The sequence below is a fragment of the Ahaetulla prasina genome, chromosome 2 (genome assembly GCF_028640845.1).
Source record: "Ahaetulla prasina isolate Xishuangbanna chromosome 2, ASM2864084v1, whole genome shotgun sequence".
Taxonomy (NCBI): domain Eukaryota; kingdom Metazoa; phylum Chordata; class Lepidosauria; order Squamata; family Colubridae; genus Ahaetulla; species Ahaetulla prasina.
In genome coordinates, this window is record NC_080540.1 from 79,045,663 (window position 1) to 79,072,923 (window position 27,261).

Consider the following 27,261-nt stretch of genomic DNA (forward strand, 5'->3'; position numbering starts at 1 on the left):
GCCATTATAATTCTACATTCCTTATTTACAGAAATCATATCAAAATTTAGAATGAAATCCACTGGGAGCCATCTCATATAAGGCAGGCTCTGAATCCCTCTAACCCAAAGGTGTTTATCAATAGAAGAAAATATTTGTAGTTCAAATTTGAACTGTGGGGTCCTTGGTGCTCTCTGAGCTTGATGGGTTTTTTGCAGATGTTTCATTACCAAACTAGGTAACATCATCAGTACTAGAAGGGAGTGGAGTTTGCTCTTGGTTTCAAATACTAGTGGTTTGCCCTGCCAGTGTTGATCAGTTGCTTCACAAAAAGTGTTTTGATTGGTGCCGGGTCTCTACAGCCTCAGGCAGAGAAGAAATATTTTGCAGCCCTCCCTCAAATGTTCTTTAAAATACAGAGTTTCCCAGCATTCCTTTAGGAACCTCCAAAATGCAAATTGTGGTTACTCATCCTAAAATGAATCCTCTTCATTTTGAGCTTCAAAATTTGTTGCTTTCTGGGAAGGTATGTAGCTAAAAGTCAATCTACATTTAGTCTACATCTGACTTTGGGGATATTTCCTCATAACCAAACAAAAGTTGATTTTCTGTGCAGTTCACACCCCTTGCTTGCTGGATCTGGATGTCACCAAGCAAAGCCCACATTTTGTAATTAACCTCCGTGCCCCATTTTGGCTGGCTGAGTGCTGCAGGAAACCGAGTGCTGGCCACGCCCCCAGCCATGCCCCCTGGCCACAGCCATCTACTCCAGCCACAGCCCTGGCTCTCCCAGGTCAAACACAACTCTGATATGGCCCTCAATGAAATTGAGTTTGACACCCCTGATCTAGGGTGTTGGCTATTCCTGCCAGCTTAGTATCATTTGTCAGTTTGGTAAGTTCCCCTTCTATTCCCTCATCTAAATCATTTATGAAGATATTGAAGAGTACTGGGCCTAAGATGGAGCCTTGTGGCACCCCACTGCTTACTTCCCTCCATGTAGAGAGAAACAGTGGCATGAATGTCTGTCCTCTGGAAATGGATAGCAACTATAGTTGTGCCAGGCAGGTGTGCTCTGTGGATTTACTCTTCAATAATAATTTTGTAAAGGGCCATTATTAAGAAGATCATTGCATTTGGCTATATTCCCTGAGTTGATATAATAAACTCAGGCATGGTTTGCTCCACTATGCTTTGGTGAATAAACTATGATTGGTTGTGTTCAACATTCCACTAAACCATTGTCTATAGTCTGCCAATCAATGTACATGTAAGTCAATGATATATTCATAGAATAGCTAGAGCACAAACTATATTATGACCTACAATGATACAATGAAACTATATTATGACCTACAATGAGCCATTATTTACACATTCCACAAAACTCTTTTCCATTATGTGCTGTTTTCTTCTTTCCCACAACCTATGACTACTATATATATAGCTATATCAAAAGGACAACACTCCAGGTCAAGTGGACTTCAGTCCATACCAGGATATGCCAGGGAGTAGTATAAAGTACTTTGAATGTTGCTGGACACTGCTGGAAAATTTAATTCACCGACATCTGGAGAACATTAGGTTTCCATTTTTGTCTTCTGTAACAAAACATTTTTTTAATGTCATAACATTCTGGTTAGGGTAAAACCACAGTTGAAAAATGCACACCGAGGCTCCTCAGAGAAATGTGAAAGAACTTCAAGAAAAAGTTTCCTGTTTGGTTGGTTGGTTTTTGTGCGCGCGCATATACACATGTATGCTATCTGTTGGGAGGCCAATTCTCCCGACTTACTATTATTGCTAATCAGTTCCACATCTGAAAAAAAAACATGTAAATATTTGTGCAGAGGAAGCAGTGACTACCTTTACAGTTCATATGCTTTTAGGCACATTTCCCTATCAAACATTACTTACTATATCAAATTAATTAACAGGACACAAAGTACAAATTATTTCTATACAGACACATGTATATATATATATCAGCATTAATAATAAGGCATATAAAGAAGACAAGAAGAAAAAGCCATGAACATTGTAAACAGAATAATTCCATTCAAGTTCACCATGTTGTTTACTTGCCCTTTTGTAAAACAATCAGACTAATTCAGTTGTTGGCAAATGATAAATATCAACAATCCATCATGACGAATTATTTCCTTTTCAAATCTGACAGTATTTGCCTAGCGACTTATTACAGTTGTCCCACATCAAGCACTTGCCATATGGAGCCAGAATCAAGTTTATACTTTGGCTGTTGACACAGTTCTGTACTAGGCTGTGCCGGGCTGGAAAAGGAAGAATAAAAAAACAAAAAAAAAGACTGCTTATCTCCTTCTTGGACTTGAAGGCTATATCCTACTAAGAATAGTTAAACAAAGTGTGTTTTTAAGGAAGAGAAGGCTAAAAGGAGACATGGTAGATAGGGGCTGCCACAGACAAACTACTCTACAGAGGGGTATCCAAACTTGGCAACTTTAAGACTTGTGGACTTCGACTCCCAGAATTCCTTCTGCTCTACAGCAAAGGCACTGAGTAGAAACTTAACAGAGAGAAATCCAAACTTGAAGCAAGGAGGAATTTCCTGACAGTGAGAGCCCTTAAATAGCCAGAAGCTGTGGGTGCTCCATCCATGGAGCCTTTTAGGAAAAGTCTGGACAGATATTAACCTGGGAAGGTATGAGGATTCCTGTCTGGGCAGGAGGTTGGATTAAGAGACCTCCCAAGTCCCTTCCAACCCTAAAATTCTCCCCTAGTTGTTTTCTCAATTAATATTAGCATGACCAGCTGTAACAGGTAGAAAGGCAGTTTAGGTTCCCCTAAACAAAGTGTTGGCACTTTTCAGGCTACCAGACTTAGTCTTGAGTTCCACTATAGAAATGAATAGTATCCAAAGCAGGAAACACTTCTGTAAGTGTATAATAAATAGCAGGTTCCAGGAAAAGAGTCAGTCTGGTGTAGGGATTAAAGCACCAGGCCAGAAACTGGGAGGTTATGAGTCTGAGGCCCTCCCTTAGGCAGGAAGCCAATTGGCTGACCTTAAGCCAGTCAATTTCTCTCAGTCTTAGGAAACAGGCAATGGCAAACCACTTCTGAAAAAAAAAAACCTTGCCAAGAAAACTTCAGGGATGTGTGTGCAGGCGGTCTCCACTGACTCAAAGGTATACACACAAAAATACTTCTAGGAAACATTCAACTAGTCTTGACTGGAAATTGAGACAAGGGAATCTCCGAGGGTGCATTGCCTAGGAATTTCAAAACATAACTCATACTTTTTCCAGAAAAAAAAAGTTTCTGGTTTTCTTCATTTAGGTAAAGGTAAAGTTCCCCTCACACATATGTCATTCCCGACTCTAGGGGGCAGTGCTCATCTCCGTTTCAAAGCCGAAGAACCAGCGCTGTCCAAAGACATCTCTGTGGTCATGTGGCCGGCATGACTAAATGCCAAAGGCACACGGAATGCTGTTACCTTCGCTGTTACCCTATTTTTCTACTTGCATTTTGTACGTGCTTTTGAAGTGCTAGGTTACAGAAGCTGGAACAAGTAACGGGAGCTCACCCTATTACGTGGCACTAGGGATTCAAACTGCTGAATTGCTGACCTTTCAATCAACAAGCTCAGTGTCTTAGCCACTGAGCCACTGCATCCTTGCTGTTACCTTCGCTGTTACCCTATTTTTCTACTTGCATTTTGTACGTGCTTTTGAAGTGCTAGGTTACAGAAGCTGGAACAAGTAACGGGAGCTCACCCTATTACGTGGCACTAGGGATTCAAACTGCTGAATTGCTGACCTTTCAATCAACAAGCTCAGTGTCTTAGCCACTGAGCCACTGCATCCTTTCTTCATTTACAGCAGCCTTATTGCACTCCTGCTGATGCTTCCTTCAAATAAGATGCAATTAGACATCACCGTCAATCTGCAAATCATTCAGTCAGATTTACCACGAGATTCAGATCATTTTCACTTCACTTCCTGATCATTTTGAGCTTCATGAAGGCTGGTCGGTTCTTACTTAATAATCTTAATGGACTTCTGTTATCGGAGATGAGCTGCAGCATTGTTTCAGCTTCTCCTACTGCTCATCTTAACCACAAGGGAAGAAGAATATTAGCTGTTCAACACAGACAGTGAGAAATCCTGTTCTGTCATCTTTTTCCACTCAGTTCCTTTAGCTGCATCACCATACTCTTTTGATGGGGTAATAATACCCTTGCTGACCCAACTTGCTAACAAAAATGTACAGCACAAGGGGAGGAGGAAACAAATTTTGAGGACACTGAAGACAGATGAACTCCAAAACAGCATGTGAAATGGAATAAACTATACAGAGTTAGGTTCTGTCACCAATTAAGCAGGAAAACCTGATTATTTTCTGGAATTCCAAGGACTGATAAAAATGCTGGGCAGAAATTGATAAAGCTAAGTGTTGCATCTTACCCAGTTACCTGGGTGTTCTCGTACTCATGTGAACATAAAGGGGAAAAAATTGCCTCACTCCCTCCATCTAGGAAGAGATTTGGTGCTAGATTCTAGAAACGGCGAGAGATGCAAGATTAAATAGCTTGTTTTCGCCAACTCTCAATTCCAGGAAGTCGGTAGAAATTAGAGCCGCGATATAAACCTCCAGAGAAGTTTCTGAGAGAGATGCTGTATAGCTGTGCATAGCGGGAAGGGGGGGGGGCGTGCCCAGGGTCTGAAGCAATCCCAGCTCTTTAATACTTTAAAGCACGTTCTTCTGCTGACGTCAGAATCGTACTTCGGGCGAAAGTCGGCAGGACCTCAAGTTGCTGCTGAAGCGTTATTGAGAAAGAGAACCCGCTCGCCGCCGTAGCAGGTCCGAGTTACCGTAGGAGGAAAGCAATAGCCTTCTAAGCAAAAGCCAAACACTTTAAACCAGGTTGTCCCAAGCTGCCTCCAGCAGAAGAGACGCGGTGCAATGGGGATAGCCTGAGCATTTTTGGAGGCGGCAAGTGGAGGGGAGGAGGAAGAGGAGGGGAAATTGGCTTGGCCCCGCCCGGCGGGTTAGATCTCCGCCCGATTCCGTCCTGATTCTGCCTTCTTTCCTAGGAGCCTCCCGGCCAAGTATCTGCCGAGCGCTGAACTCGATTCCGCGTCGACGGCTGAGGACGGGTGAGTCCTTTGGCGAGGGATTGCTGGAGGGGAGTGGGGGGGGATTTGTCGGGGGTCGAGGCTGGTTTTCTCTTCTAGAACACTGGCCTTAAAAAGATGTAAAACTTTTTTTTCCAAGAACGAGAAAGTGACTTTCCAATTAAAAGCCTATCGGTTTCTTCGATTTACCGATTTTCTTTGATGAGGAGAAAGAAGCGGGGGGGGGGGGAACACGGACAAAATCGAAGGAGGACGGCACATGAACACCCCCCTTCGCTTTCCTCTCTACCCTAGACCAGGTGGCCGCACAGAAAGGTTCACAAAAATACCTTAACCTGGTGAAGTTAAGGAAGGTAACTTCTCAGAGAGAAAATCTAAACAGCCATCAGCCACACTGATGGCTGCTGATTTTAGTGTCCACAAAACGTGTAAAAACAACAACAACAACAACTCTGGTAGTGAATTCAGTTTCTATTTGTATAATCAAAACTTTAGAGAATAGAATTTTTTTAATATAATTTTTTATTGGCCAAGTGTGATTGGACACACAGGGAATTTGTCTTGGTGCATATGCTCTCAGCGTTCATAAAAGAAAAGATATGTTCATCAAGAATCATAAGGTCCAACACTTAATGATAGTCATAGGGAACAAATAAGCAATCAGGAAACAATATCAATATAACTCGTAAGGATACAAGCAACAAAGTTACAGTCATACAGTCATAAGTGGAAGGAGATGGGTGATGGGAACGAAGAGAAGATTAATAGTAGTGCAGACTTAGTAAATAGTTTGACAGTGTTAAGGGAATTATTTGTTTAGCCGAGTGATGGCATTCAGGAAAAAAACTGTTCTTGTGTCTAGTTGTTCTGGTGTGCAGTGAGAAGTGCTGGGTATAACAATAACCCCCCAAACTCCCAATGGTTTGCAACTGTATATTTATTTTCCTAATAAAAACATTAGCCAAGTTTTCATTCTGCTCAATTAACTAGCTTGTTATTTAAAAAACAAAATGCTTGGGATACCCATAGTGTAAGCTATAAGACTCTTAACCCAACTCTGCCTGTAAAACAGATTCTAACTCTGAGCAATGCATTGTTTGTACCTTACTTAAATCGGGTTTTTTCCCCTTTGCCAAAAGAATACAAGAGGCTAGACCCTTTTCTTTTCTCCTTTGATATAAATGTCTATCTCAAACTATCTCCAGACAGGTTGTACAGCCTAGATTACTTTATGTATCCTGGATTGTCAACATAGGTTGTCTAGAGGGGATTGGAACCAATCTAAAAATAAGAGATGATACGAAATGCAAACTTACCTAGAGTGCAGTTCCTTTTCCAACATCAGCAGTGCTTCTCCCTGCATGACTGCTTACTGATAACCTACATCTACAGTACATAAATCTTGCACAAGAGTGGTGAGCCTTTAGGTGTATGATCAAAAAATCCTCCATGAAAAGCACTCTTTAGTTATGGGTTGCTTTGCGGTTTGAACTTTCAGCCATATAATGATAACCGGGGGGGGGGGGGGAATTATTTGAAAGGCTCAGCAAAAAGGGGACTGGAGACAAAAACTTATGAAAAACAGTTAGAGGAACTGGGCATGGCTAGTCTAGCAAAGAGAAAGACCAGGGGAGACATGATAGCAGTATTCCAATACTTGAGGGGCTGTCACAGAGAGGAGGGGAGTAAAACTGCTTTCCAAAGCACCTGAAGGCTAGACAAGGAATAATAGATGGAAACTGATCAAGGAAAGATTCAACATAGAAATAAGGAGCAATTTTCTGACAGAACAATCAACCAATAGAACAGCTTCCCTTCAGAAGTTATGGGAGCTTCATCACTGGAAGCTTTCAAGAAGAGACTGGACTGCCATCTGTCAGAAATGGTGTAGGGTCTCCTGCTTGGGTGGGGGGTTGGACTAGATGACCTACAATGTCCCTTCCAACTCTGTTATTTTGTTAATCTGTTAAAAGGAAAGACAAATGTCATATTTTTCCCTACAGCATCACTCATCCATGTTCTCTCTCCCTCTTTTCAGCTGTAATGCAATGGTAGAGTATTCTGGATGGATTGCTGAGCCACATAGAACTGAAAAACTGAGGTAGCTTCTGATAACAGGATTCTGCTTTACTCCTACCACCTTAGTATGGGCATATCATTTCTTCTTTGCTTCATTCTTGGACTGTTGCCCATAAGAATCACTGGGAAGACCTGGAAATGCCAACATATCTCCTATAACTTGACCCGAGATTATACAGTAAAATATGACTTTCCTACGTTCAGAGCTACGTCTGCGATCCAGAATATGGTTACGTATGAGCCTGGTAATGTTATTTTTGTTGCAGTTCAGAATAAGATTTACACATTGAACTCAGAACTGAAAATTCTGTCTACTCTAGTGACTGGGCCCTGGGGGAGTACTGACTGTGAGATCTGTGCTCTCTGTCCAGTGAAAGGACCAATGGATTTTCAAAACACAGACAACAAAGTTTTGGTGATGGATCCTGTTGAACCTTGGCTTTACAGTTGTGGAAGTTCTCAACATGGCATCTGTTTCCAGCATAAGGTTGTGATACAGGGTGACGTTGTTTTGCTTGGGGAAACAACCTGCTTGTATTCACCTGAACAGAACAGGCCTTCTGAGTGTCCAGACTGTGTGGCGAGTCCCTTAGGCACAAGAGTTGTAGTTGTTGATATGCGATCTGCTTCATTCTTTTATATTGCATCTACCATCAACAGAACCATAGCAGACACATACAGCCCCAAATCAGTGTCAATACGGAGACCAAAGAGTACTTTGGATGGGTTTGCTTATCCTTTCCATTCCTTAACTGTACTGCCGGAGTATCAAGACATATACCCTATTCATTATGTGTATTCTTTTCAATACCAGAAGTTTGTCTATTTTTTGACAGTCCAAAGGGAAGATCCTACTTCCAATTCATATCACACTAGGATAGTGCGACTTAGCACTGAAGAGACTGAGGTTCACAAGTACCGAGAGCTGAACTTGGATTGTCGCATTCAATCTAAGCGGAAGAGGAGCCTTAGCATAATGCCTAAAGATGTAGTTTTTAATGTCTTGCAGGCAGCTCATGCTACCAATCCTGGTTCCAAGTTGGCTCAAGCAATTGGTACCAGTGAAAGAGAACTGGTTCTCTTTGGTGTGTTTGCTGAAAGCCAGCGGGATAGCAAAGTGCCTCAGAAGTACTCGGGTGTTTGTGCTTTTCCTCTGCAAATGATCAACAAAGCTATTGAAACAGGGATGACGAAGTGCTGCAGTTTGGACGTTCATGACAAGATGCTCCGAGGACTAACATTTTATCAAGACATGGAGTACTGCCCACATAATGTGAGTCCTCATCAAGAGTTTTCTGCTTTATATGTGTGTGTGTGTGTGTATGTATGTATGAAAGGTTATGGTTGCATGTGACTTCACCGATTTCTTAGGAGTAGTTGATATAGCTATTTTAATAGAGTTATTACAGTTTTTAAAAAAACAAATATGCCATATTTTTATAAATAAAAATTGTGCTGTTGGTGCCAAAACTTCAGTAGAAGTATCTGAGAGGCAGCAGAGGGGTTAACTGAGCTTTAGTAGTACAGGCGAGTTTAGTTTTGAACTCTGGTACAAATCTGATCTTGGTCTGTCACAACACACTTCTGAAATGACATAATTTGACCTTCAGTACAGTCCAAAGTAACCTTTTGGTTGATCTCTCTTTATTTGGATAACATTTGCAACATTTGCAAATTATGACATTGAAACTACACATTACCTATAATTCAATGTTAGTTACCAGATTGCTAAACATATAATTCCTATATGAAGATTTATTCCTCCCGACTTGATGCTTTCCGGATATGATTGGCTGGAAATTCTGAAATTTTAGTCTATTTGTGTAATTTTGACAATGTCACAATAAAAGGGAGTAGTCCTGTAATTATAGGGGGGGAAAGAGAGAACTTGATCTTGAGATGCCATTCATAGCAGCATCCTCAATAAAGTATATTTCTTTTTCTTTTTTTTTGAGTGTACTCTTGGTTATGAGTGCCACTGTATCAAACCTTCCCTAAATAGCCTCTTCTAAATTAAAGTGTTTAATTTTCAGTAAAAAAACCCAAAAACACCCAACTTCCCTCTTATCTTAGTTTTCCACAAAGTATTCCAAGTTGTCTATATTTATGCAGTAATTTCATGGCCTCTACTCAAGGAATTATATGCCAAGATAAATTTGTTTTACTGTCCTTTATTTTAAATGTCTTTAAAATAGTTACAATTTTGCTGAGAGGTTAATGATTACTGGAAATTGTTAAGATACATTGGGAGCCTTTATGTGAACATATAATAATGTTACTTCTAGACCAAAGGAAGATTTATAATTTCATAAATGCAATTTCTCCTCATCTTTCATCAGGAAAGGAGAGTCATTCAATCGGGTGCATAAATGAATGGAGGATGAGTTGCTACTGACACAATAATAAAATATGAAAGAACATGTTAAATGTTTATGGAAAGTGGATAATACTGTAATTATATAGCTTGTGGAGTTACTGTATTTTCAGGCTCCTATTATAAAGAAGATATATTGTTAGATGGGTGATTATATAAATCATTTAGATAATAGGTGATCTTACAAATTTTTGCATTTCTTTTCCATTAATTGGAATTCTTGCCACACACTGTGTTCAGTATATATATCCAGTATATCTGTCTCATCTTTTAGTGCCTGCCGCAATTTCGTGACACCTTGGTAAAATGTAGACTCATGTTTCTTTCAGAAAAGATCAGTAACATTGATGTTAGTTGGTAGTAAATGCATGTCTGGCAATAATGTTATCCCTTCTGTAAAACATTAATACATTTGGAGATAAAATTATTAATTCAGTGGGTATAGAAAGCAAGCTGGAAGCTGGAATCCAGGTCCGCACCTATTCCTACCCCAGTAGGTAGTGAGAAAATTGATGGCTCTTGTGCAATCTTTTCCTCCTATAGATTTTTGCTATACATTGTTATTTATTTATTTATTTATTTATTTATTTATTTATTTATTTATTTATTTATTTATTTATTTATTTTTGTCAATCATATATAAGATAACAGGTAAAAGTATAAACATAATTTGGATACATGAAAAAAGTAAGTAAAAAGGAATATTAGGACAGGGACGGTAGGCAAACAGGTGCACTTATGCACACCCCTTACAGACCTCTTAGGAATGGGGTGAGGTCAACAGTAGACAGTTTAAGCTTAAAGTTTTGGGAGTTTGGGAAAGAAACTACAGAGTCAGCTAGTGCATTCCAGGCATTGACCACTCTGTTACTGAAGTCATATTTTCTTCAATCAAATTTGGAGTGGTTTACCTTGAGTTTGTATCTATATACTTCTTCTACTTCTACTTCGGGTTCGTTGATTTAACAGAGAGATGAGGAGAACCGAAATTTTAAAAGGCACATTTGCTACTTTCTCCCCGTATGCTGCAATTTACTTTGGCACACCAGAAATAGGCTTAAGGGCACATATGAAAGTAGTGGCAGCCCAAAGATGAAAGCTGATTCACATATCACTTCTGGCATCTTTTCCTTTTCCACAGAAACAATCTGTTGGTGGGTACTATGGGAATAGCGATTGACCCAAGAAGTCAGGGATCTCGGCTGTTCTGTTTTCCCATTTCCAAAAGTCCCAAGTAAAATGAGACAGTTGTATAAAGAGCCAGAGGGGAAATCTGTCCAGGTTGTGATTCACTTTCTGCCCAAATTTGAGCCTTCTGTTGAGTGAAGAAAGTAGCTACCAGGAACATGTAAACTGAATCTGGGCAGAGCAGGGAAAATAAATATTTTTAAGGTTGGGTTTTGATAAATACTTTTAACATTTTTATACAATTTCAACTTTTATTTATTTATTGCCTTCGGTGCTTTTTGGATAAAACTCTGTTAAAGTAATAGGGATAAATAAACAAGAAATTAGCATTCCAATTATACTATCTAAGTAAACCCAGAGAGGAAAAGCAAACATTTTATTCCATCAAGAATTCTAAACATTTAAACCAGTTTTTGGGGATGACTATCTGATCCAAGATTCATGGCTTTTGTAAATTACCACAATAGGAAATTGGAAAACAAAAAGAGATTAGTCCATTTTTTTCCAACTAACTTTGGCTTTTAAAAATATGCTTTAAATGTGCTGCATTTTTCCAGGACTTGGAAAGTGAATCCTATTCCTGTCATGCTCATATAAGTTTTTCTAAGAGTGTCTACTTTATAATCTCTTACATCCTGTACTCTCAAATGGTATGGTGACAGAAAATAAATTAAAACACTAAGGAAAAAGTGTACCAGTAATAGGTCTCCTAGGGTAGTATTTCTTTAAATAAGAATTATTACCTGTTCCTCAACTGCACACTCTCCTGTAGTTGTCATTTTTCAACTTATCACTAAGAGGACTATAAACTCAGTGATGGCCTGATACCTAGGTACCGCTAGCTTTTCCTGGTACCAAAGAAGCAGGCACACATTGAAAACCTGCCAGGGAGAGATTGCTAACATTTTATTTTATGTTTTAATTTTACATATTATGGAGTTTTGGCAAGAGCAACATTGTTTTGGCAGGTTCTGCAAAGTTCATGGATGGGACAGATAACTTTTTGTTTGTTCTTTCCTATTGGTCAACTGGAGGGGAAGGCTGATGGGTTGAGACTGTTTTCTCAGTTTTAAAATCAGCAGCAATCAAGACAATAACATGACTAGCTTCTGAATGGAGCTACATGGAAAAACCCTAAATTTAAATCACTGTAGAAATAGCGTGACTTAGTTTCTGTGATCCCACTGGGCTCCACTTGGGGTGGGGGGGGCTCTTCTTCTACAATATGAAACTTAACCCAAACAAAGCACAATTGTCTCATGAGATCTATGTAGATCTGTCAGGTAGAGGACATTTATTAAGACTCAGCTTTTCTGCCATGCACTCTTTTTCATTTTTTGTTGCCATTTAAATTCTATTTAAATTGATAGTTTGATTTTTAATTTTCTGAATTTGGGATTTAAGTTAAAGTTTAATTTGGCACTATATAAATATAGTAGATAGATAGATTCTTTTTTTTTAGTTAGGATAAATAGATTCTTTTTTTTTAGTTAGGATTGCTTAACTGTAGTCTATTATACAGCCTAAATTCATATTTCTAAAAATTGAAAAAAATAATTGGCATAGTTGAAACTATGCTTTTGGGGTAAAATGCAAAGAAAGTTTGCTTATAGGCTTAGTGTTTTGCATTGTAGTTTTAATTCCCACAAAATAAATTACTGTTACCTTGGATTTATTACCTGTGCATTCTTTTGTTGATGTATAAAGAAACTCAAAGAAGCTACAGTAATCTGTTTCCAGGTTATTGCTATAATCTGTGCCACTTTTCACAAGAACACAAATGAGCTTTTGTATTATCTCCATTTGTTATCGCAGCTTCCATTTCAAATGTCAATACCTTCTCATTAATTTTGGAAAAGTTTCTGTCTCTCAACCTCACTTGTCCATCAGCCGCCTACTTTGAAAATGATTAAGCATTAACAATTGTAATATATATTTTTGTAGGTTAAATCACAGGGAGCTCCTTAGGAATATTTTATAAAAGAATATAAAGTTGTAGACTGAAAAAATTTAAAAAATATTAAAATACAAAATATAGTGAATAAAAAGTCTATTCATAGCAAGAATTCAGTGTACCTCTATCAGGTCTCAACAGTTTCTGATTACCATTGCTATGACCCAAAATGTATCCACCTTCTTGCAGATTTTGCAGTCATTTCCTAGAGAATTACCTTTTGGAATCAATCTATCTAATCAATTTGTGATTAGAGAAGAGATTTCCTGCATCCCTCAAGGCTTTGTCTTAGCCCAGAGTAGCTAGATAATGAGGAAATAGGCCACAAAAGACCGGATCAGAGGCTATTTGCTTCCTCCACTGCAGATTATAACAATATAAATTGGAATAAAGACTTGCCCCCTTTAATTTATAAGAATTGATGTGTGACTACAAGGGCTATAAAATTTGTTTAATAAATAAAACCCAGGTGGCTTCAACGGAGAAACTCTCTGCATCTTTGGCACAGTAAAGAACTCAAAGCAGAAAAGTAGACTCAACCTCTTGTATTACAGTACATCTCTCCCTTGTAGTATCTCTTTATTGATATTCTTTACCTTTAAACTTCTAAGGCAGATGTCCAAATGCAAAGATGTTCTCCTTGAAGATATAATGTTATTAAAATAAAAAACAAAATATTATTATTTTTTAATCCTTAAGGATAATGTCAGAGACCTGCTTTGTATCTGAATGTACTGTATGTTGTTGCTGTCTTTCTTGCAAGATATTTTTGCATACATATCTGTGTTTAGGTATGCATTAGTACATATTCTTCATAAAAGCTTTACTCTTTCAAGTATCAACAGATTTACTATTTTTGAGAACGCTGGATTTATAAATTTGATGGTTCTTTATTGTTTTCCTTTAACTAAAATTATATCTACTTAAATCTTTGTTCTGTTGACAGATATCTTGGAATGCTGATGTTAGTTAATCTTGTGCAGTAAACAGTGGAAAGACAGAAATCTACAATGACTGGGAGATTAATTGGCCAGCTATGTTGTGTTATATTAATTGGCCAGCTATGTTGTATTCAGAAGAGGACAGGCTGAGTGTCCTTGGCACAGCTAAATAAAACGTGAAGGGCTTTCATGTGTGCCTTAGCAAAATTGTTTGTTTATGGTCAAAATACTTATGAATAATTGTGAACTATAGCTCTACAGCCCCAGAGCTATAGGCTTAAGTAGGAGATTGATGACAGCATATCAGAGTTAGGCAGTGGCAAAGTACTTCCTTGTGTACTGTTGCCAAGACAACTATGTAAACATGTCCTTGAATTCATGGGGAGTAGAGTTTAACTCAAAAACCCTTCTCCCCATCCATTATGCATTTGTATTATATCGCACGTACCTTAATATATGTCAGTGAATAGTTTCCTCCATATCAGTGAATCTTAGCAGGTGCTACTCAGCCCTACAGTGAGAGTTCCTTTGGACATGATCAGGGTTTCTTCTCCTACCCTACCCTTTCCCTGACCACACTCTTGCTCAACAATTTGTCACAAAACATGGGTAAGATCAGACTGCCTGAATCAGAATATTGTGAAACTCTTCACAACCTGGTTTTCAAAAAGAAGGAAGAAAGCACTTAGTAAAGAGATGGCAAGCACATTTTTATTGCTTTGCTCAATTTCCGCTTGTAATCTTCAAGAACAGCAGCAATGGGAAGTTATACATTCATGAATCTTCCACTGGCCAGTTAACTAATTTGGCAGCTGCCTGACATGGTGAGAAAAGACAGGCTGAGGTCAAAGCAGCCTGGAATTAGAGTTTGGGTCTGTATTGGCAGCAACTGTGCGGCTGTTGAGACTTGGCATTTAAGATCAATGCACTTCTGCATCTACTTATCTACCCTCAGTAAATAGAGAGAGAATCCTCCATTCATGTATTCACAGGTAGTAGCTGTTGTTTGAGCAAGTATTACCAATTTTATTTTATTTAAAAGATGTATCTGTCTGCCTATCTTAAACAACTCTAGGTTGCTCCAACAACAGTAAAACCGGTAACTGTAAAACGACTATAAAACAGTAAAGCAATCAAATAAAAATAAAAATTCTATGCTTATTCATATTCTCAGGATGTCCTGCAGAAAGCTCCAGTTAACCTCATTCTAGTTTTTCCATTCTATTCTATCCTATTGCAGTGTCCCAGTAAAAAGCCAGATCTTGATGGCCTTCTGAAAGGCTAAAAGGGTGGGTATCTACTGAATTTCTGGGGGAAGTTTTCCAGGTAGGGTCAAAAAAAGCACGGAAAAAGCCCACTTCCAAGGTCACAGTATGTGGCAGGATTTCAGGGAAGGAATCTAGGACCATCCCTAATCTATTCAATCTAGTAGGATGGGCAGATATTCTTAGGGAGAGGCGGTCTTGTAAGTAACCAGATCCCATGCCATGATTCGCAAAAACATTTGGCATCTGTTTTTATAAATACATTAAAAATGTACTATCCCCAACATTTACTAGCTCACGCTAGCCTTTAGTAAAACTCTTGTCATCTTACAATGATATATTGTAAGATGGGAATTACAGGGAATTACATACCTGAAGAGGGTTTGCCTATATAAATGGTACACTGTTAGAGTTGCAAACATTTGCAAATACATCAGTAGTAGGTTCCACTTATCTTTGCTATGTGCGGGATTACTTCGCTCAGACCCTGTGCTTCTGTGCATGCGCAGAGCGTCCGTGATGATGTCTGGGCCGGTGGGTGGAGCCTCTCGCCACCGCCACTACCGGTTCGCCCGAACTGGGGCAAACCAGTAGAAACCCACCACTGAAATACATGCAAAAACAAAATATGTTTGGATTTAGGTTTTAAAGGAAGAACAGCAGTGGTTTGCAGCATCGTCATTCTAGGTGCTTCAAAAGCTCCTGATCCTAATAATTGAAATAGATTTTGACAAGAAACTAAGAAACAACCTATTTCAACTGATAACCCCAGAAACCAAGATTTAGAAGCACCCAGTAGGATAGGCAAAAGATACAGTAAAGGGCAACAAAAGTTATCAATTAATTGAAACCTCATTTTTCTAGGAAAACATCAGAAGCCTAAAAATAGAAAATGTGTTTTTATGTGATGTGGAAGGACCAAAAGGGAAACTGATAGAGACTGAAGTCCCAGTGTGCTAGGCCAGCCTTAATTGGTTGGATATACACTGCATGACATCTAAGCCCATACAAAGAAAACATACTCCAGCTTAGCGCAATGTGTGAATGAGGCTCACACACAAAATAATAAGAATCACATAGATGGCCGCCTAATTTAAAGAGAGGGGAACAATGGCATAAGCCAGATTGTGGGTAAAGAAATGCAGCAGCAAAGTTTAAAAGTGAGAAGAAGAAAAATATGTCTGGTTACATAATGTGAAAAGCCGGGAAGGCTGGTTACAAGATAAGTTATTCTGCAGGAAGAACGAGAACATGAACTGTTTGTCCTCTTTGACCCACCCTATTCATGGTTACAGCTGCCATTCTGAGATGCAAAACTCATGTTGCAACATGTGCTGAAGTAACCCTGGAACAGAACCCCAAAGCCTTCAGCTAGGGTGATGTTTGGAAGGAAAATTCTTTGATCTCTCGTGTTTCTTCTTCAGGCCTCCTTTTTCTTTTCTTCTTTCTGGAGGACTGAGAGCCATTAGTGAAGCTGAGGGACCCTTTCTTTGCCAGGGTCAGATTCACTGTTTCTTTTGTAGAGTCCAGATTACCAAGCAGACGTTTGCCGACCCTTATATTTTGAAGAAATTATAGAGGAAGAGAGAGATTTCTGGCTCCTCCTTTGAGCTGCCTTTTCCAGTCAATCAATTCTGAGTCATTAGAATTGGTAACAGAAAAAAAAAAACCCAGAAGGTTTACAAATGGGTGTGAAACAAATCAAATAACGATTCAGAGCACATACCTTTCCGGAAGCCAAAGAAAAAGGTGAGGCCATTGAATCAACAGAGCTGGGCTACTAACTAAAGGCTTCATGCCCAGAAATAACTTCATCTTCTCCTTCTGAGCACTTAGGTGAAATGATCTCTAGCGGAGGATACTCTTAAGAAATGCATTCAGAAAGCCAAGGTTTTCACAAATAACTTTCTTCTACAGGTAGCCCTCGACTTAAGACCACAGTTAAGGCTAAATTTTTTGTTACTGAGTGAAACATTTGTTAAGTCAATTTTGCCCCATTTTACGACTTTTCATGCCACAGTTACTAAATGAATCACTGCAGTTGTTAAGTTCTCATTGACTTTGTTAGAAGGTCACAAAAGTTGACGGCATGACTCCAGGAGACTGTAACTGTCACAAATATGAGTCAATTGCCAAGTATCTGAATTTTGATCACCTGACTATAGGTGTGCTGCAATGGTTGTAAGTGTGAAAAACTGACATAATTCACTTTTTTTCAGTGTCGTTTTAACTTTGAACAGTCACTAAATGAACTGTTATAAGTCGAGGACTACCTGTCTAATATTTTCCCAAGACAACCTTATCAAAACATCCAATTATTCACATAATTTTTAGTCATTTTTAACCTGGCTGCCTCGGAGTGACCTAACGCTATATCTACATGCTGTAATGAGGTGAGCTATTAGAGTAAATATTGAAAGACCTTCGTCCTGAAATGATTCCATTATATGAAACTGATATAGTTTGTTGTAATATTGGATGAAGAAGCCAAAAAGCTTTTCTTGCCTATGGTTTTTGTCCAAAGCATAGCTTTCTTTTTTTTTAAAAAAAATAGGAAAATAAAATCAGATGAGCAGGAGGGAACCTTTCTGTTTCTACTGTGAGGAAAAATAGGGATAAAAGACTAGTAGCTCTGACAAATTAGGGACTTTTTTTTTTTGCAGATCATCTGAAAATAAATGTCCACCTACACAATGATTCATCCATAACAGAAAATGCTGCTGAAGTAATTATTAATACGTTCCAACAAGCCTTGGAGCAGTGCACATTCCATCTCCTTTATTCATCCTCCAATGTAAAAGAAGTTGGAGACATTTGGGTCTTTTCCCACAACAGATCATGGTTTCTTTTAACCTGGGTTAAAGAAACCATGGTTTATATAGCCCCAGCTTAAACTACCCATGCCAATATTTGTGCACCACGAAGAACTGTGCTTAATTTCAATTCAGCAGCGGATGCTTTTAGAGTTCTTTTTATGGGTAAGAAACAGGAGGAATGTCAAAACCCCAGAGGTTTGCCCCAGCTACTTCCTATAGTAGGAAACTGTGGCTTCTGTTACGTTTGAATAATGGTCTTCATGGGATACTTTAGCAATTTCTGTTTTTCATTAACACAGCACCATATCCTATTTGTCATTTATCTGCTCTGTACTGTGTACTTCCCTCTTTACTGGATGGCTGAACTATTCACTTTTTCCAGGTTGGATATATTACTCTTTGCTTTGGTCCTTGTACCTCATAAATCTGAGTGAAATTCCAGATACCTTTTCCATTTCATAATAGAACCTTGCATAATTTTTTCTTTTACTTTTAAGATGTGCACACTGTGCATCCAGTAACTCCCTGATCTCTTGTTGATGTGCTTAAAGGTTTACAGGCATGACCGGTGCTAAAGTAAGCTGGGTTGCCTGCATCTGGTTATTTGTGTTTGTGCTAGGAATGACAAATATTAATCCAGGAATAAGGTGGAAGACTGAAATTATGCTTTGGCTGCATAAGAAAATGTCTCTGGGATATGATTAGCAGCATTTTTGGAACTGTCGCCTGGATAAGTAGGAAAAATATTTGCAAAACAAATATTTTGGCACAAACCTGCTAAAGTTGCTAAACCCGAATACCAGATTGTATATTTCAAGAAGATCTGTAGCACCACTGCTTTTGTGAGAAATAACAACTAACAATCCTCTTGCCTGAACAGGTGAAGATTGTGAATATTAGGATAGGAACTTTTTTTCAGAGTTGAACCATCAGGAGAATCAGTACACCTAGTAATCAAGAACATTTTACAAGCAAGGCAAAAAAAATCAATCTGCTTGGTAGTTTCCTACCAAGTACTTTTCTTAAAAAGTGAAATGAAGAGGAAGCAGGAGTTGTCAAAAGGAAATACAAACTAACTGACTGTAATGGTCAGTGAGGCTATTTGATCAGTGCAGCTTATAAAGAAGCTTCCATGAGGCATCACAGCTTTGACAGCCATTTAACGGGGGTGGGGGGGTGGGAGAGAACCAATTTCTACAGAGAAATTATTCAGGCAGGTGGAGGTCCCAAAGAGGGGAATTCACAGTAGCTATAGGTATCGTAGATGATCTCATCAACCTCTCCCAGGTGATTCCTTCAGTATTGTTTATTATCAGTCTGAGTCATAGACGTCTCGGTCGGGGACATTGCTTCAGGCAGATTGTGATCTGGCTATGCTTGGTATGTTCTTTGATCAGAGAGAGTATAATAAGGCTTCCTTTCATGTAGTTGATTTCAGTAACATCAGACACTGACTGGGTTCTCACAATTGTGCTAAGCCACGCTGTGTTTCTTTGGTGATTTGGAATTGATTTAGCATGCCGTATGAGCCCATTCAATATGATTTGATGTGATCAGGATTTATGACTTAATAGGTTATGTGAACTTAACTGAGCAGTTATTAAACCAAATTGGTGGTTAACACAATGAATGAAGGACATTTAACAGTTGACCTCACCAGGCTATACCGTGTTTCCCCGGAAATAAGACCCTGTCTTATATTTTTTTGGAACCCTGGAATAAGTGCTTGGCCTTATTGCCATGTGCTCAAAAGCCCGATTGGGCTTATTATCAGGGGATGTCTTATTTTGGGGAAAACAGGGTAGTAAACAGAGCAATTTTCCATACCCTTGGGTAGCATGAATGTGTGACATCTTTTTAGATTGTAAATCTAAGAGCAGAGACTGTTTTTTAATTGCTCTGTAGGATATAGTTCCCAAGATAAGGGTTAAACGAAGCCACAAGCAGGTTAAAAAAAGTGAGTAATTAGTGGCAGTCCAGTCCGAATGCTGATGAATTTCAGCTTCCAATTATTTCATCCAGCATTGCCATAGATTAATGATATCGTCACATTCAACTGAAAAGTGACTGTTTCTTCAGTTGTCAACATTTTTGACCTATGAGGATAGCAAAATGCAAAGATGTTTTTGAAATGTTTTGGGGACATGGAAACTATTAATAAAAAAAAATATCTGTAGCCCCTGATCCAGAAGCAGCATTAGTGATAGAAAATTGGCAATAGAATGAGAAGCAAGTATTTATTGCAAATGCAAAATTAACATTTCCAGTGCACAAAAATAAGACTTAAATCAGACGCTTAATATTTAACCAAACAAGTCAATGTTCTGGGCATTTTTCATGTTCTTGCACAAAAATGTATACAAAGCTGTTTTTAACAGTGTTTTGCATATTTGCTTTTTAAATACTCTGGACCTTTACCTTCGGAATGTTTGATATCCAGATATCTTTATAATTTTGCTTGAACTGGCTCATTTTCAACACATGGTATGTTTGATTCATCTTTTTTGCCATACCATATAAAATCAAAATTGATAAAGCTTTGGTCATATTTCTGTTTCTTCTGCTTGAACACCTTTTCTCAAAATTTGTCCCATGAGAAGCAGCAACAGTGCCAGCAGCATTAGAATTCATTTAGCTTTTACTATTTTTCACTGGGGGCAGGGGGTTTCTATCTGCAGTTGTACTAGTTTTAACAATTCATGTCTAAATATTTTTAGGTATAAATAAATAAAAAACACCCAAAATAATAATAATAATCCATATGCTAGCAGACATAAATATGGGAAAGGTGTTGATAGCATGGATTTCCCCCCCATTATGAATGCCTGGCTAAAGCCACTTCAGCCCAGCTTAGTTATATTTGCCTTCCTGTGTACTGTAAGCAAAATTCTCATGTATGTTTACTTCAAAGAAACTCCCACTCCAAAGAATTTAGAGGCCCAAATGCACTGTCGCCAAGCGGTGCTGTTCTAAATTTCTTTATTAATTCCTATCCAGCTCAATAGAACTAATCCTAAATAGATTAGCACAGGATGCCATCTTGATAATTAAGGAGACCTTCTAGGGATGTGCACATGTATTCATGCAAATATAAACTACAATGTAGATTGCAGAAAGGGACAGAGGGCTTCACCATGACTGCTTTTGTGCTGCTAAGCAAGTTAGAAACTCCTAACAGATTTGGTTTTCCCAGTTGCAATCTATGGCTGTGAAAGTTGGACCATAAGAAAGGCTGAGTGCCAAAGAATTGAGGCCTTTGAACTATGGTGCTGGAGAAGACTCCTGTGAGACCCTTGGACTGCAAGGTGATCAAACCGGTCAGTCCTAGAGGAGATCAACCCTGACTGCTCTTGTAATGTATCTTTAAGGGTTTTGGAGGGAAAATAGAGCGGGAAATAGCACGTTGCTAATTGGCTGAAGCCTCCAGCTGAACTGTATATAAGGAGGGGTTTTTACCGTTTGCTTTTGCTGGGTTCACCATATAGTAAAGAGCTGTTGTTACTCATCTGGTCTCCTGCCTCGTTATTGCCCGAATCTAACACTGGCGACGAAGGTGGGATCTCGAGGCAAAAGAGCACCAGGAACGAACCCAGCAAAATAAGGGCGGTTAGCAACGATGTCCAGCTATACACCGCCAGCGCCATTCGACCCAGCCAAAGAAAAATGGGGGTCATACATGGCTCGCTTCGAGTGTTTCCTCGAAGCCAACGAGCTCCAAGGAGTCTCGGACAACAGGAAACGGGCGTACTTCCTGAGTCACTGCGGTCCCGAGGTTTTCGACACCGCGGAATCGCTTTCTGAGCCAACGCCGGTACAGGCGGTGCCGTGGCAAACTCTGCAGACTGTTTTGAAAGCCCACTATGCACCAACGCCTTCCAAGTTCATTCAATGGTTCGAATTAAGGCAGCGCATGCAGCAAGAGGGCGAGTCCATCAGTGTGTACATGGCAGCACTGAGGAAAGCCGCGAACCATTGTGAGTACCGAGACTTGGAAGATGTGTTGCTCGACCAGCTAATTTGCGGGGTCAGGGACATCCGTTTGCGACGGCGGCTGCTGTCTAGAAGCAACCTAACGCTCGCAATCGCCCTGGACGAGACAAGGGCTCACGAGATGTCTACCCAAGTGGCAGAAACACTACAAAAGCCGGTCGCGCCAGGGGCGGCAGCGAAAACAACCCCGGTCCACAACGAGGAAGTCCAGGCCGAGTCGGAAGAGGAGGAAGAGGAAGAAGTCTTCCACACCGGGAGGCCGGAGAGGGAAGACCGGGGCGAATGCGCGAGTTGCGGGGGCCAACACCAACGGCAACATTGCAAATTTAAGGATGCCACGTGTCGGCGATGTGAAAAAAAAGGGCACATCGCGAAAGCCTGCCGAGCGCCCCAACCTTCCCGCCAAAAATTCAAACCGACCAATCAAAGCGCGGGAACCGCGAAACGGCCCGGGATTGGTCAAGGGAAAAAAGGCGCGAAGTTGAATCAGACCGCCGTGAGAGTGGGCCAGGCATCAACACGCCTAGAAAAAAAAATCTTTATTAAAACACTCATCGAAGGAGTGCCGTGCCGAATGGAAGTGGACACTGGATCTTCAATTACGATCATGTCCTGGAGCAACTTAGAAAAAAACTTGCCGGCTATCGCGAAACGCAAACTGCGGCCACAGAAGCTACGAGTGCAGGACTATCAAGGGAACAGGATCCCTGTCCGAGGGGCGACGACCGTCCACGTCAAGTATGGACAGTTCGAAAAAACTCTGCCCATCACCATCGTCGATGGGACTCTGCCGAGTTTGTTGGGACTAGACTGGTTCCGGGCATTGGGCATGGGAGTGACCGGAGTCTTCCGAAATGAAGTCGACCTCAAGGACGAACTCATGAAGGAGTTCGAGGACGTTTTCAAAGACTGCCTGGGCAAGTACAAGGGGACCCCTATCTCCTTCAACCTAGACCCTCAAGTTGCCCCTATCCGTTTAAAGGCTAGGAGGGTTCCCTTCGCCCTGAAGCCCAAGATTGACCGGGAACTGGACAAACTAGTAAGCCAGGGGATACTAGTGCCAGTCGACCATGCGAAGTGGGAGACGCCGATAGTCACCCCAGTGAAACCAGACGGGTCAGTCAGGATTTGCGCCGATTACAAGGCGACGCTAAACAAAGCTTTGCAAAAAAGCGCTTACCCCGTCCCAGTGGTGCAACACTTGCTGCACTCGCTAGGGCAGGACAGGTTTTTGCCAAACTAGATTTGGCCCAAGCCTATCAACAGTTGCCCGTAGATAGCAGCACGGCCGAGGCACAAACAATCGTAACGCACAGGGGTGCTTTCAAATGCACCAGGTTACAGTTTGGGGTCAGTGTGGCACCAGGATTATTTCAAAATTTAATGGAGCGGCTTCTGCAGGGGCTCCCCGGGGTGGTACCGTACTTTGATGACGTACTGGTATCCGCCGATAATATGGAAGAACTAGGGGTGCGACTGAGAAAAGTTTTGAGTATTTTCCGGTCCGCCGGTTTAAAAGTCAAATTAAACAAGTGCCAGATCGGGGTAGGATCCGTAGAATTCCTGGGCTACCGGATAGACAGGAGGATCCACCCACTGAGAGCAAGGTTAGGGCAATCAGAAAGGCCCCAGCACCCCAAAACAAAACAGAGTTGCAGGCGTTTTGGGTCTGGTAAATTTTACGGTTTTTAAAAAATAAGGCTACCATAGCCGAGCCGCTACACAAATTACTAGGAAAAAATGCTGCATGGTCTTGGGGAAAGGCGGAAGCTAGAGCATTCGAAGCAATTAAAAAACCTCCTGTCTAGCGATAGCTTATTGATCCAATACAATAGCACACTACCATTGGTGTTAGTTTGTGATGCATCCCCTACGGGTGGGGCTGTGCTCAGCCACAGGCTGCCAAATGGCACAGAAGCCCCTATAGCGTTTTACTCCCGAACAATGTCCTCAGCTGAAAGGAATTATAGCCAGTTGGATAGGGAAGCCTTGGCCATAGTCTCCGGGGTAAAGAAGTTCCATGAATATGTTTTCGGTCGCGACTTCGAAATTGTCACAGACCATAGACCCTTACTAGGGTTGCTGGCTGGCGACCGCCCAACGCCCGTGGCACTTTCGCCCAGATTGACCCGATGGACTATCTTTCTGGCCGCATATTCTTACAAACTGCTACATCGGCCAGGAAAGGAGTTAGGGCATGCAGACGCCTTGAGCAGATGCCCTTTACCAGCGACTGTCGAAGACCCCACTCCGGGCACACCCGTCTTGTTAATTGACTCTTTGGACTCTGGTCCAGTCACTTCCAAGGAGGTGGCTCGGGCTTCTTACAAGGACATTACATTAAGGACTGTAATGGGTTGGGTGCAAAGAGGATGGCCCGCTGCGCCGGGTGAGCGTTTTAGGGAATATGTAAAAAAGCGCGGGGAATTGTCGGTGCAATTGTCGGTGCAAGGGGGGTGTTTGCTCTGGGGTGATAGAGTGGTGGTCCCAGAGAAATTGCGGAAAAAAGTTCTGGAACTTCTGCACGAAGGCCATCCTGGAATCGTGAGAATGAAGGGTTTAGCCAGGAGCTATGTGTGGTGGCCCTTGATGGACATGGAGATTAGCGATAGGGTTGGGAAATGCCAAGCATGCCAGGAATCCAGACCACTACCACCAACGGCCCCAATCCGAGAGTGGGAGAAACCCCAGGGCCCATGGTCCCGAATCCATATCGACTTTGCCGGCCCTTTCCACGGCCAAACATTCTTAGTGGTGGTAGACGCATTTTCCAAATGGCTGGAAATCATTCTAATGAAATCCATGACCGCAGAGGCTGTAATTTCAGTCCTGCGGCACCTTTTTGTAACACACGGGTTACCAGACACACTCGTTTCAGACAACGGGCCACAGTTCACGGCGACCCTTTTTGAGGGGTACTTGGCGGAAGAGGGCATCCGGCATGTCCTCTCGGCGCCTTTCCACCCTGCGACGAACGGCCTTGCAGAGCGTTTCGTCCGGAGCGCAAAAGAGGCATTGTCCAGAATCAGACCCGGGGATTGGCAATTAAAAATTGACACCTTCTTAGCGGTACAACACAGAACCCCTTGTGTAGCGACTGGCCGCAGCCCAGCAGAGCTACTGATGGGGAGAAAGCTTAGATGCCCGTTAGACCGGTTAAACCCGAACTACACACCAGACGGGTACAAAACAACACCGGGCAAAACAAGAGAATTGACAGTAGGGAGTTCCGTATGGGCACACAATTATGGTGAAGGCCCAAACTGGCAAAGGAACAATCCTAGAAACAACCGGGCCCAAATCATATCTCGTAGAAATAGAGGATGGCCGGGTTTGGAAACGCCACATAGACCAGTTAAGAAAAAGAATAGCCACCAGTCTAGAAACAGACGAAACAGGCCCTGACTATCCAATGATTGAATCCACAGCTAACTCAAACCCGAGAAAGCCGCAGGACTTATCTGAGTTCCAGCGACACCAACCAGTCCCTCCGAAGGAAAGCAGGAACGACTCTGCAAGTAATCCAAGGCCGGATGGCCTGGAGGAGGAGCTGAGAGGAACGAACAGTCCCTCCGGCCAGCTCGACTCACTCCCAGATAATGAACTGCGCAGGTCCGAAAGAGTTAGGAGACGCCCTGCGTATTTACGTGACTACGTAGAAAAATAATTATTCATTTTATGTAAATAGGGGTAAAAAGTTTTCTGGGAGGGGAGGAGTGTAATGTATCTTTAAGGGTTTTGGAGGGAAAATAGAGCGGGAAATAGCACGTTGCTAATTGGCTGAAGCCTCCAGCTGAACTGTATATAAGGAGGGGTTTTTACCGTTTGCTTTTGCTGGGTTCACCATATAGTAAAGAGCTGTTGTTACTCATCTGGTCTCCTGCCTCGTTATTGCCCGAATCTAACAGCTCTTTAGAAAGCCAGATCCTGAAGATGCAACTCAAATACTTTGGCCACCTTATGAGAAGGAAGGACTCACTGAAGAAGTGCCTAATGCTGGGAAAGATTGAGGGCGAAAGAAGAATGGGACAACAGAGAATGAAGTGGCTAGATGAAGTCACTGAAGCAGTAGGCGTGAGCTTAAATGGACTCCAGAGGATGGTAGAAGACAGGAAGGCCTGGAGGAACGATGTCCATGGGGTCACAATGGGTGGGACACAGCTTTGCAACTAACAACAACAGATTTGTAGCTTTTTCTGCTTTCAAGTCCTTCAGCTGCTTTTTGGAAAGCACGGGCTACCTGGGTTGATGTTTGTTAGAATTGAGGGGTAGGCAGGAAATTAAGTTTTGGGTGTGTGCACTTGGGATGAGAACTACACGAACTTGTCTGGGCGGTCTCCAAGAATCAAACATAATTGAATAGAAGAAAATAAGATCTTGGGAAGACAAGTTTTGACTGATCGTTAGGGAGAACTAGTCAGTACCTCTTGTATGGACTGCTTGCAAAGACTGACTAAATACAGCTAGTAAAACGGAAAGAGCAATACTGAGGTGGGAACAGATGACTGAATATGTATCCAAAGCTGGTACATTTTAAGTTGTTTTTAGTCTCTCGTGGAAACTGTTCAAGTGATTGTGGAAGCCTGTGCTTCCACAAAACCCAATTTGAAAAATTACAGACTTGATCTTTATTACTTCCTCACTGGTATAGCCTTCCAGAATAATTAGAATTTCAAGTGCTTATAGCTACTCTGGCCTTTACAGAAATGGCACTGGAGTATAATAGATAAAATTGGGAATCCCAACAGATAAAATGTTCAGAAGACCCTGATTCTCATACACTCTTCTATACAAAATCAACATTGCATGAGCCCTGTTTTTTTAGTGTGTGTGTGTGTGTGTGTATGTGTATGTATATCAGTGGTGGGATTCAGCCAGTTCGCACCACTTCGGGAGAACCGGTTGTTAACTTTCTCAGCAGTTTGGTGAATGGTTGTTGGAAGAAATCATTAGGGCAGAGAACCGGTTGTTAAATTATTTGAATCCCACCACTGATGTATATGTATACACATACACACACACACGTCTTTGGAATTCTTGGTGTCCTTTCTTTGGTGTTTATACTCTTTTTATATCTTTGTCATGACAGATGAATTTCTCCGGTCCAGTGGTGGATGTCAGCTGCTTGAAAAAACCTACTTTTATTGCTATGGATGGTTTCAAATTGGACCTCCTGCAAGGACATATGTCTGCTGTATTGCTGACCTCTATCTTTGTAACTGCAATAGGGGAACTTACTGTGGCTCATTTAGGCACATCTGAAGGACGTGTTTTACAGGTTAGTTAAAGCTCTTTGCCATATACAGTGAATCTATCTCAAATGTTTATATTAGAAATACACAATCTGAAATTTCCAGGTTGCATATGTCATTTCCTTGAACCTAGCTTGTGGTCCCTGTAGTCTTTTTAGAAGTTGCTATTGAATTGAATTCTTCATGGATCAGAAAAACTACCATATTTTTCGGAGTATAAGACACACCTTTTTCCGCCAAAAAAAAGTTGAAAATCTGGGTGCGTCTTATACTCCAAATGTAGCCCCGCCCAGCTTCTCAAATGGAGAT

At 41.0% G+C, this 27,261-nt stretch overlaps 1 protein-coding gene across 1 annotated transcript in view; it reads left to right on the plus strand.

Annotated features, from left to right (window-relative positions):
- Positions 1 to 5,051: 5,051 nt before the first annotated feature.
- The window catches only part of MST1R (macrophage stimulating 1 receptor), a 67,033-nt gene continuing 44,823 nt past the window's right edge, over positions 5,052 to 27,261 (plus strand). The window contains exons 1-3 of the mRNA XM_058168245.1: positions 5,052 to 5,114; positions 7,132 to 8,445; positions 26,790 to 26,978. Of these exons, the coding sequence (XP_058024228.1) occupies positions 7,240 to 8,445; positions 26,790 to 26,978 (1,395 nt within the window). The 5' untranslated portion in view covers positions 5,052 to 5,114; positions 7,132 to 7,239. The remainder of the gene's footprint in view (positions 5,115 to 7,131; positions 8,446 to 26,789; positions 26,979 to 27,261) is intronic.